General features: G+C 43.0%; 1 protein-coding gene across 3 annotated transcripts in view; it reads right to left on the reverse strand.

Moving 5' to 3' along the window:
• Positions 1–10775: 10775 nt before the first annotated feature.
• Positions 10776–12986, reverse strand: part of LOC110525419 (3',5'-cyclic-AMP phosphodiesterase 4D) — a 55113-nt gene continuing 52902 nt past the window's right edge. For all 3 annotated transcript variants that reach the window (XM_090237176.1, XM_090237175.1, XM_036979563.2), the window contains one exon: positions 10776–12909. In XM_090237176.1, coding sequence (XP_090093302.1) covers positions 12430–12909 — 480 coding nt within the window. In that variant the 3' untranslated portion in view covers positions 10776–12429. The remainder of the gene's footprint in view (positions 12910–12986) is intronic.

Consider the following 12986-nt stretch of genomic DNA (forward strand, 5'->3'; position numbering starts at 1 on the left):
TCTTGCAAGGCTTGTGGGTGTCCTAGAGCAAAACAACCAACATGTACATGTTCCATAGAGGGGTCATATTAGTTTGTAGGCCAAACCTTGTGGATACCACAGAAATTTCTGTCATGCCCTGATCTGTTTCACCTGTCCTTGTGCTTGTCTCCACCCACCTCCAGGTGTCTCTTTTTATCCCTGGTGTATTTATCCCTGGTGTATTTATCCCTGTGTTTTGTGTCTCTCTGTGCCAGTTTGTCTTGTTTTGCCAAGTCAACCAGCGTTTTTCCTAGCTCCCATCTTTCCCAGTCTCTGTTTTTCCCTAGCCCTCCTGGTTTTGACCCTTGTCTGTCCTGACATCGAACCCACCTGCCTGACCACTCTGCCTGTCCTGACCTCGAGCCTGCCTATCGCCTGGTACTGTTTGGAATCTGACCTGGTTTATGAATGCTCGCTTGTCCTCGACCTGCCTTTTGCCTCCCCCTTTTGCTAATATCAGAGCTCAACCATCTGCCTCCTGTGTCTGCATTTGGGTTCCACATTGTGCCCTTATAGTTTAAATGATAAGACCGATTTTCAGGATGTCTCATGGTCTGATAAACACCGCTACAGCTCAGACACCTTTCACTGTAGATGTCTCATGGTCTGACAAACACCGCTATAGCGCAGACACCTTTCACTGTAGTTGCGGAAGGCCGCCATTGGCAGATGGGGTGAATTGAGACGCATTAATGCAACAAAAAAAACATATCTTTAGTTTAAATTGACAGATTTTATTATACTAATTATACTATTATACTATTATACTAATTCGATTTCTGCGGTGGTGTGGACATTGACTTTAGGGATTTTAAACCCTGTGTACTTAGTGGCTTGTAGTTTGTAAATCCAGATTCAAAGATGGCGTAGCAGTCGGATGTGTGTTTGTCTTGTCCCATGTTAATAGTCTGTAAATATTAATTTATTTTTCGTATTTTTTTCAATCATATTTTAATCTCACTTTCCACCTACGAACTAAATATACTTTCCTACAACCTGCCTCGTCCAATGTGGTACGGATCTGTTATATTTTTTATATAACTGGAACCTCCATCAGAAGCTAGCCAGCAAAATAACTAATAGTCATTGTTAGCCACTGCTAGCAGTCCTCACCTTTAGCTCGGACGCCAGCCAGCTTTAGCTCGGACACCAGCCAGCTTTAGCTCGGACAATTACCTGCCAGTCTGCACAGCGCGATATCAACCCAGAGGATATCGGACTGCTTTTCTCTACCACATCACCGGATTCCTGCCCTAGCTCCGGACCATCACACCGGCTCATCGCAGCTGCTAGCTGAAACCGAGTGGCTACTGTAGGATAATGCCTCTGTCCCGAAGCAAGCACCAGTTAGCCTCGAGCTAGGCCCATGTCCCGGCCAGCCGACGGAGTACACCAGCTAATTCTTGGGCTAAAATACCTATTTTGCCAACTGGCCTGGACCCTTTATTATCGACACAGAGCCCCGCCGATCCATCACAACTGGTCTTCTGACATAATCGTCCGATGTGGTTTCAACAGGCTTTTCCGTTGTGATGTCGCCAAAGACCCATCTGCTAGCCCCGGCCTGCTAGCTTTTTGAAGGCTGTGTCTCCCGCTTGCCTAGCGTAGTAGCGACTACCAAACGTCTCCCTGACTCACCTATGATCATTCGGCTACACAGCTGATGCCTGCTGGACTTTTTCATGAACACTGTACCTCATTTTGTTTATCTCTCAGCTCCAGCCTCGAACTCAAGTACTGTGTGTACCTAACTGACCCTCTCTGCCCATTCATTACCATTTACTCGTTGTTGTCTTAGCTCTCTCGACCAACACCTGTGATTGATGTATGCTTCTCTCTAATGTTAATATGCCTTGTCTACTGCTGTTTTGGTTAGTGCTTATTGTTTTATATCAGTGTAGAGCACCCAGTCCCGCTCAACATGTCTTAGACAGCTCTTTTGTCCCACCCCCCATGCACAAGGTGACCTCACCTGGCTTAACTGGTGCCTCCAGAGATGCAAACTCTCTCATCGTCCCTCAATGCCTAGGTTTACCTCCAATGTACTCACATCCTACCATACCCTTGCCTGTACAGTATACCCTGAATCTATTCTACTACGCCCAGAAATCTGCTCCTTTTATTCTCTGTTCCCAACGCACTAGATGACCAGTTCTTATAGCCTTTAGCCGTACCCTTATTCTACTCCTCCTCTGTTCCTCTGGTGATGTATAGGTTAACCCAGGCCCTGTAGTCCCCAGTACTACACCTATTCCCCAGGACCCTCAATTTTTTTTATTTCTGTAACTGTAAAAGCCTTGGTTTCATGCATGTTAACATCAGAAGCCTCCTCCCTAAGTTTGTTTTATTCACTGATTTAGCACACTCTGCCAACCCTGAAGTGCTAGCTTTGTCTGAATCCTAGATTAGGAAGGCCACCAAAAATTCTGAAATTTCCATCCCCAACTACAACATTTTCCGTCAAGATAGAACTGCAAGAGGGGGCGGAGTTGCAATCTACTGCAGAGATAGCCTGCATAGTTCTGTCTTGCTATCCAGGTCTGTGCCCAAACAGTTCGAGCTTCTACTTTTAAAAATCCACCTTTCCAGAAATAAGTCTCTCACTGTTGCCACTTGTTATAGACACCCCCCCCCCCCCCCCCAGCCGCCAGCTGTGCCCTGGACACCATATGTGAATTGATTTCCCCCATCTATCTTCAGTGTTCGTACTGTTAGGTGACTTGACACCCGGGCTGTCCTACAATCTAAGCTAGATGCCCTCAATCTCACACAAATTATCAAGGAACCTACCAGGTACAACCCTAAATCCGTAAACATGGGCACCCTCAAAGATATCATCCTGACCAACTTACCCTCCAAAGACACCTCTGCTGTATTCAACCAGGATCTCAGCGATCACTGCCTCATTGCCTGTGTCCGTAATGGGTCCGTGGGTCCGTGGTTTGACCACCCCTCATCACTGTCAAACACTCCCTAAAACACTTCAGCGAGCAGGCCTTTTTAATCGACCTGGCCCGGGTATCCTGGAAGGATATTGACTTCATCCCGTTTGTAGAGGATGCTTGGATGTTGTTTAAAAGTGCTTTCCTCGCCATCTTAAATAAGCATGCCCCATTCAAAAAATGTAGAACTAAGAACAGATATAGCCCTTGGTTCACTCCTGACTTGGCTGCCCTTGACCAGCACAAAAACATCCTGTGGCATACTGCATTAGCATCAAATAGCCCCCACGATATGCAACTTTTCATGGAAGTCAGGAGCCAATATACATAGTCAGTTAGGAAAGGCTAGCTTTTCAAACAGAAATTTGCATCCTGTAGCTCTAATTCCAAAATGTTTTGGGACACTGTATAGTCCATGGAGAATAAGAGCACCTCCTCCCAGCTGCCCACTGCACTAGGAAAGGCAAGGAAACATTGTCACCACCAATAAATCTACGATAATCTAGAAATTCAATAAGCATTTTTCTATGGCTGGCAATGCTTTCCACCTGGCTACCCCTACCCCGGCCAACAGCTCTGCACCCCCCACAGCAACTTGCTCAAGCCCCCCCCCCCCCCCCCCCCGCTGTTCCTTCAGCCAAATCCAGATAGCTGATGTTCTGAAGTTCTCTAGATGTTCTCTAGACTCAAACTGTTACAGACCTATATCCATCCTGCCCTGCCTTTCTAAAGTCTTCGAAAGCCAAGTTAACAAACAGATCATGGACCATTTCGAATCCCACCGTACCCTCTCCGCTATGCAATCTGGTTTCCGAGCTGGTCATGGGTGCACCTCAGCCATGCTCAAGGTCCTAAACGATATCAAATCCACCATCAATAAAGACAGCACTGTGCAGCCGTCTTCATCAACCTGTCCAAGGCTTTCGACTCTGTCAATCACCGCATTCTTATCGGCAGACTCAATAGCCTTGGTTTCTCAAATGACTGGCTCGTTTGGGTCACCAAATACTTCTCAGATAGAGTTCCGTGTGTCAAAATGGAGGGCCTGTTGTCCTGACCTCTGGCAGTCTCTATGGGGGTGCCACAATGTTCAATTCTCGGGCCAACTCTTTTCTCTGTATATATCAATGATGTCACTCTTGCTGCTGGTGATTCTCTGATCCACCTCTACGCAGACGACACCATTCTGTATACATCTGGCCCTTCTTTGGACACTGTGTTAACAAACCTCCAAACGAGATTCAATGCCATACAACACTCCTTCCATGGCCTCCAACTGCTCTTAAATGCTAGTAAAACTAAATGCATGCTCTTCAATCGATTGCTGCCCGCACCCGCCCGCCTGACTAGCATCACTACTCTGGACGGTTCTGACTTAGAATATGTGGACAACTACAAATACCTAGGTGTCTGGAGAGACTGTAAACTCTCTTTCCAGACTCACATTAAGCATCTCCAATCCAAGATTAAATCTAGAATTGGCTTCCTATTTCGCAACAAAGCCTCCTTCACTCATGCTGCCAAACATTCCCTCGTAAAACTGACTATCCTACCGATCCTCGACTTCGGTGATGTAATTTACAAAATAGCCCCCAACACTCTACTCAGCAAACTGGATGTAGTCTATCACAGTGCCATCCGTTTTGTCACTAAAGCCCCATATACTACCCACCACTGTGACCTGTATGCTCTCGTTGGCTGGCCCTCACTACATATCCGTCGCCAGACCCACTGGCTCCAGGTAATCTATAAGTCTTTGCTAGGTAAAGCCCCGCCTTATCTCAGCTCACTAGTCACCATAGCAACACCCACCCGTAGCACACACTCCAGCAGGTATATTTCACTGGTCATCCCCAAAGCTAGCACCTCATTTGGCCATCTTTCCTTCCAGTTCTCTGCTGCCAATGACTGGAATGAATTGAAAAAGTCACTGAGGCTGAAGACTCATATCTCCCTCACTAACTATAAGGATCAGCTGTCAGAGCAGCTTACCAATCACTGCACCTGTACACAGCCCATCTGTAAATAGTCCACCCAACTACCTCATCCCCATATTGTTATTTTTTTCTCTTTTGCACCCCAGTATCAATACTTGCACATCATCATCTGGACATATATCACTCCAGTGCTAAATTGTAATTATTTCGCCACTACGGCCTTTTCATTGCCTTACCTCCCTAATCTTACTACATTTGCACACACTGTATATATATATTTTTTTCTCTATTGTGTTATTGACTGTACGTTTGTTTATTCCATGTGTAACTCTGTGTTGTTGTTCTTGTCGCACTACTTTGCTTTATCTTGGCCAGGTCGCAGTTGTAAATGAGAACTTGTTCTCAACTTTTTTTTATTTTTAAAACAAGCTTTCCCTATGGTTCAGTTGTTTAAGCTGGTCAGCTTCTCTAATTGAGGCTGAGGTAGGATTGCTTTGGTGTAGGGACTTGTAGTGAGTGGTTCGCCATGGGGTAGTCCTTGTCATCTACATGTATGGGGTATTTATGTTTAGCCAAACGATCCTGGAGATGTGGACATGTGCACAGTGGACATCCCAGTCTGTAGATGACATAGGTGGTATTGCAGTTAATATAAAATGTTTGATTTGATATTATGTTAGAGGCTGTATCAACAAAATCGTTTCATGTAGCCTACAATATTCCTGCAACAAAGATCCTCTTCTCTGAAAAGGTCATTTTTGATGGGGATCAATTTTACATATTACTTGACATGGACAATGCACATTGATCTAGAGGAAAAGGAAACACACACCTAATTAGGCAAGGTGCTGGCTAGCGAAGTGGGAAACTTGAAAATAAAGGAGAGCCGCACACTCTAAGAGCTCAGATGCAAAAACATTACATCTTTGCATCTGAGCTCTCCTTTATTTTCAATGCACATTGATCAACATTTCTGTAAATATGCCAGATTTAACCAGCTAGGTAGTTGTAGTCCCTGGGTAGGTAGATAAAACATTTTAAAAAGTATAGTAAACATTTAATAAGCATTCATTCTACAGCTGCACTGCCGACCACAATATATACCCTGAGCAAACAGAAGATGGCACTACTAAGCCAACAAAGGTCTGCTTGTCTGAAAAGTTCATATGGACATGTATTTTGATTATACAGTAGCACTCTCCAGATCCCTGCTTACCCTATATATACCACAGGAAGCTTCTGAGGGGAGAAAGGCTGGAATTGAGTGAATGGAATGGTATCAAACACATGTAAATCATGTTTGATACAATTCTATTTATTCCATTCCAATGATTACTATGAGCCCGTCCTCCCCAAATAAGGTGCCACTTGCAGCCTGTGACTTATACCCTGAGCAAACAGAAAATGTCACTGCTCATATGAATGGAATCTGTATTTTTTTTTAAACTGTCGGTATCTGGTGTGACCACCATTTGCCTCATGTAGCACGGCATTTCCTTTGCATAGAGTTGATCAGGCTGTTGATTGTGGCCTGTGGAATGTTGTCCCACTCCTCTTCAAAGGCTTTGCGAAGTTGCTGGATTTTGGCAGGAACTGGAACACACTGTTGTTTACGTCAATCCAGAGCATCCCAAACATGGTCAATGGTGACATGTATGGTGATAATGCAGGCCACGGAAGAACTGGGACATTTTCAACTTCAAGGAATTGTGTACAGATCCTTGTGACATGGGGCTGTGCATTATCATGCTGAAACATGAGGTGATGGTGGCGGGTGAATGGCACGACAATGGGCATCAGGATCTTTGTGCATTCAAATTGCAATCAATAAAATGAAATTGTGTTCATTGTCTGTAGCTTATGCCTGCACATACCATAACCCCACCGCCACCATGGGGAAAACCGCTCACCCACACTAAACCATTCACGTGGTCTGCGGTTGTAAGGCCGTTTGGACGTACTACCAAATGATCTAAAACGACGTTGGAGGCAGCTTATGGTAGAGAAATTAACTTTCAATTCTCTGGCAACAGCTCTGGTGGACATTTCTGCAGTCAGCATGCCAATTGCAAGCTCACACAAAACTTGAGACATCTGTGGCATTGTGTTCTGTGACAAAACTGCACATTTTAGAGCGGTCTTTTATTACCCCCAGCACAAGGTGCACCTGTGTAATGATAATGGTTTTGAATCAGCTTCTTGATATGCCTCACTTGTCCGGTGGATGGATTATCTTGGCAAAGGAGAAATACTCACGAACAGGGATGTAAACAAATTTGTGCACAACATTTGAGGGAAATAAGCTTTTTGCGCATAAGGAACATTTCTGGGATATTTTATTTCAGCTCATGAAACATGGGACCAACACTTTACATGTTGCCTTTATATTTTTGTTCAGTGTATTTCTGAATCTGTCATAATGACTAACCAGTCATCATCCCTGCTCCAAGCCAACTTCACTTAAAGATTGTTTAGAATCATCATCATCATCACAGACAGGCTTATCTTTACTAAATAAACTGTACAAGTTCCTATATAATGACACAGAAGAGACCAACGGGTAGGCAGAATCAACCCATGCTTTTATTTCATCTGTTGCATATAAAAACATTTTTTCTTCAGTTTTCTTTTTTTTTTACTGAAAGTTTATGATCTACAGTGCTATCCAATAGACTGCAATTAACAAGGAATCCATTAAAATAACTTTATATTGTCTTGTGAAACTTCCAGACAAGTTGGCATTCTAAAGACAACCCAAAAATAATTGTCCTGAAGACCTTTTTGAAGTTACAGTTTGTGTGTTACAGTTTGTGTATTTCTTTCATCCCATAAGAACACAAAATGAGAAAAGAACCCACCGCTTCCATTGGTCCAGGGCTGTTTAGAATCTACAGTATGCGTGTCAAAATAAGAGTCCCCATCGAAGGACGTGTTTTTAGGATGACACTCCCCCTTACCCCCACCCCACCTCACTCCATAATTACTAGCCTTCTCCTCTTTAAGCAGAACGATGACAGTGGTTTTGGATATTGCATGTGGTATGAGTGAACGTGCTTGCCAAGCATGGCTGAGTAGCACATCATGAGTGTTTCAGCCTAAATAAATGCAGCAGTGACTGAACACGTGGATGTGTCTCTACGTCTTGGTGCTTCACAACCCTATAGGATCCACCGTCCCCACAGATCCCCACAGATCCAGCTTGGCTCGAGTCGACCTGGAACTCCACAGCCATGACCTCCATTTTCAAACTTGACAACAGAATGTGTAGCCACGTGCTGCCTTTTTTTTTCATGTTCACATAATATTTCTGATTTGGCTGTGAAGGAAAAAGGCAACATTATTTCATGAATTCCTTTCACAACTCGAGGCCATTGTCTGGGTCAGGTCAGCTCAAACCACAAGACTACCTAATGCAGCAAACGAGGAGAAGAAAAAGAAAAGAGACACTAAAACATGGCATGTTGAATTTAAGGCACAGCCCATGGGCCAAGGAACAGCTTCCTCTAAAAAAACTATTTGGCTTTCCCCTGTCCTCCTTCGCTCTGAGCAAGCGTCTCAGATAACCAATACCAATGGATAATTTTACACTGAATAAGCATGTGTAATAAACATTCTCTCAACAAGAGGTACGCAATACAGCCACACCATCACCATAAGGGATGATAAGAGTAAATAATTTACAACAAACAGCATCATGATGAGAATAATAATAATTATAGTATATACAACACAATAAATATATGTTTGTAAACAGAGATACAACCAGATAAGTGGTATTATGGTAAGGTCATCGGGTGAGGATGGAGAAAAACAACTTGGCACAAGAACATAAGAATGAAATAAAACATTTCAAATTACACATTTCTTTTCAAATAAGCACTAACAATTCTTGAATTTTTTATACTCTATGTACATATTTAGAGAAAAAAAGCCTATTTGGGTATAGTAACTGGAAAGCCTGTACAGCGGTCTATGCTACAGCGAGAGCTTGACTGTACCGCCTTTATATGGCAAGAAAGACACAACTAATACAAAAATATATAAATAAATAATAGCATCAATTGTAATACCAACAACAATAGAAATGTGTAAAAGAAAGTCTCTTGGCTGAAGTGTAAAGAGTCTTGTTCAAGCCCAATGAGCATGTGAGTTTTGGCGAGTTTAAAAAAAAAAAAAAAAGTGAAATAGTGAGATATGAAAACATCAAGGCATTATCTATAGCCAACCTGTCTTCTTATGAGACCACTGCACCATGGAGCTGATTGTCTTGTGTTCTTGGTCAAAACAAACAAATCCAAGGTTAGTGTGAGGACAATGACAGAGGGTCATGAACAGTCAAAATTATGTTTTAAATCAAACTGGATGATACCAAATCAAAATACAATGATCAGAAGTATGAAAAATTACTGTTGCTTCTACATTGAAAAAGTTTGGGTCCCCTCCCCCATGTCAAACACTTGGATTCAGGATTATTAAAGGGATAGGGTGACATCACCCTAACTCTAATTTTAACACACCAACGGTAACATGATATTCTCTTACCTAATTTAAATAAGTACCGCCTTGTTACCAACATTTTAGAAAGAGTGTTTGCGGAGGGGTTTGGTTTATATAGCTACTCTACTGTTGCCAAATTTAGACTGTAGGGTGTCAGCAAATATAATTAAAAGTCTACACTATTCATCTATGACAAAGATACTTACATGTCTCCCCTTTCATCTGTGTCTGGTGTTAGCTAGTGGCTAGTGTTAGCTAGTGGCTAGTGTTAGCTAGTAGCTAGCTAGGTCTTCATCTGTGTCTGGTGTTAGCTAGTGGCTAGCTAGGTTTTCATCTGTGTCTGGTGTTAGCTAGTGGCTAGCTAGGTCTTCATCTGTGTCTGGTGTTAGCTAGTGATTAGCTAGGTTTTCATCTGTGTCTGGTGTTAGCTAGTGGCTAGCTAAGTATTCATCTGTGTCTGGTGTTAGCTAGTGGCTAGCTAGGTCTTCATCTGTGTCTGGTGTTAGCTAGTGGCTAGCTAGGTCTTCATCTGTGTCTGGTGTTAGCTAGTGGCTAGCTAGGTCTTCATCTGTGTCTGGTGTTAGCTAGTGGCTAGCTAAGTATTCATCTGTGTCTGGTGTTAGCTAGTGGCTAGCTAGGTCTTCATCTGTGTCTGGTGTTAGCTAGTGGCTAGCTAGGTCTTCAGACAGCATGGAACAAAAGGGGGGAGGGTCGAACAAAACTATGACGCAGTTGTCATGTCAACACATCTGTCAGTGCTGCTGTGAACCGCATCACAAGAGACATGCCGAATGGGAGATTAAAATATGTACATCATTGATGCAATTTCAATGTTGTTTGAGTTGCTTTGTGTTTCACCAAATCTGCTTGAGATTATTTTACTGCAACACTGCTCACTGCATTCAAGTTTCAGGACAGAGGCCTTTCTAAGAGCTGTCAATCAAGGCAAGCTCATGAATATTAGCTGCTCACCTTAAAACTTCCTGGTAGTTATTTGTTTGTTGTTGAACATTTCTATCCCCCCCCAAATATTATGAGTGATATCTTAGTCACTCAAAAGACTATTTTACATGGGAATCAGAATGGCTGTGACCGCTAATGTGTGAAAACATCAACCATGAAGTACATTGGAAAATATTACTGACCTGCAGTAAGGGCTGTGGACAATTCAATTTGAAGTAAATTCAGGATATGAATTGAAATTCCTATTCAAGAGCTATTTATTTTCAATGAGGAACTTTCAATTATTGAACCGGAATTGATTTGTTTCTTATTAGCACTCACAAATGTTGCTGTAATAATGACTGTCACTGTACATATTTCAGACATCTCACAAAGCTATTACTTTATCTGAGGGATTTGAAAGATTAATCTCTGTGTTTATTATTATTTATTATTATTGAACTATTATTATTCAATAAATTGCGTCCCGAATATGAAATTGAATTGACCACCTCCCTACACCACAATCAGGACATGGAGACATGATTGACAAGTAATAGGAAATAAGGTCACCATGTGCGTAGCACAAAAAGTGTCGCAAGCCGCCAAATTACCAAAATTCTATTATAACATTGCTATAGGTATCAAACCCCCCATAGACTTCCACAGTACAGCAGAGTGTGGTGACATCACCTCTGTACACTTGCAGCACTCCAATGCAGCACTCCAATGCAGCACTCCAATGCAGCACTCCAATGCAGCACTCCAATGCAGCACTCCAATGCAGCACTCCAATGCAGCACTCCAATGCAGCACTCCAATGCTTCTAACAAGCATTGCATTGTAAGATGACATGCGCTCATATTTACTGCAGGCAACAATAAGTAGAACTTCAAGGATTCTTTCTGGTCAGTCATACAAAATGATTTCATTCAACGTAAAGTCAAGTATGTGTCAACATGTGACATGTTTTTCTTCAGGGAAAACAATCCTTGAAATGATTGTTGCACGATTATGACAACCGAACATGGGGACAGTGGTATGGGAGTAATTGTGTAAATGCTTTTTTGATGAACGTGCAATCCCAAATCAAGCCCTAGCACCTACCCTTTAGGCCCTCCTGTAGATCTGAGAGGATTGGATCCGCTAATATCTATCCAATCCTCTCAGATCTACTGCGTAGAGGGTAGGGGCAAGGGCTTGATTTGTAAGTCTGAGAATACTCCCCAATACTCCCCCAAAACAATAAAAAGTTACCCTTTTACACACAGAAAAGCAGTGGCAGATGAGGCATTTCTCATCAACAGTTTTCAAGTGCCTTTCAAATGTTTTCAAAAGTCACTTTTTTTTCTTGGTTATAACAAAAGTAGAATCTACAATAGATCTCCATGTTATGTATGGTACGATACAAAAACTCTATCGAGGTTAAACCTAGCATTAGAGCTGTAAGATCTTAGCCTTTTTAGTCAGGTTTTCAAGGAAGACTTCAACTTCAGAAAAGTGTCTTGATAAATTCCCACAATGCATTTTTCTCTCAATGTGCTGCAGCGCCTCTCTCCATCCTGTCCTGTTGGGATTTCATTCATCCAGACCACACAACAACGTAGCGTGTTGCTTTGCTGATAAATACAAACAACTAAGAAAAACAGACACTATAGTCACTTCTGAAGAATGGGCACTTAATAACACACAGAAACACCGCCATTGGTCAGCCAAGGCTGAAAGGAGTAGAGATATATGAACAGCATGAAACACACTCTAAACTCTAATCATAATCCTTAATGTAACTTCAACACACTAGGACTAGGTTTTGAAGTGAAATAACACACAAACTACTCCGGTACAAACGGGAATGGAAAAAAGTTTTCCTGAGTGCAAAAAAGTTGTAGAAGTACCAGTGGGTGTGTCTGAGAAGCTGACCAAGGATGAGGAGGGAGGAGTGGCCAAGGGGTGAACAGCGTGCGCTTTGGAACCCTAAACATAAATATATCAAAAAAATAACAGACATAGTCCATAAATCCCCCAAAATACTCTAGAAATAATAATCTCTGGTTACTAAGAAGAAAAGTTTAGTTGCAGTGAATACACTGCTATGTATCGTCTGGTTTCTCCTCGCCCTTCTCTTCCCCTTCCTCCCCCTCCTCTTCCTCCTCCACTACACAAGGTTGTGATGAAGAGGACTCTCCCTCCACTTCCTCTTCCTCCTCCTCCCCCACCTGTTCGTCCAGTAGTATCTCTGTCGACTCTGAGTCCTGCGTACAGAGTGTTTTTGAGTCACTACAACTGTTCTCCTCTTCTTCATCCTCTTCCTCGGGTTGGCTGCCACTGTCCTTCTCCGTGTCTGATTCCCCGTCCTCCTCCAGGGTGAGTTCAAACTGGAACTTGTCCCCTCCAGGGGGGCGGCTGCCGTCCTCAGGCTCGTCCAGGGTGGGTGAGGGGCTCTGGGGGATGGTGCTCTGGTACCACTCCCTGTTGTCCTCCAGAGTGTCCAGGATGTCCTGAGCGTCAGGGTGGACCAGATCTGCCCATGTCTCCCATAGAGGGTGGACGATGTAGTCAATAAAGCCCACCTGGAGAGAGGACAGAGAGGGTTAGGGTTAGTGAAAAACAATAGAAAGGATTTGTGTGTGTGCGTGTGTTTGGTGTT

Source organism: Oncorhynchus mykiss, chromosome 6 (genome assembly GCF_057628025.1).
Source record: "Oncorhynchus mykiss isolate SJ-2025 chromosome 6, ASM5762802v1, whole genome shotgun sequence".
Taxonomy (NCBI): domain Eukaryota; kingdom Metazoa; phylum Chordata; class Actinopteri; order Salmoniformes; family Salmonidae; genus Oncorhynchus; species Oncorhynchus mykiss.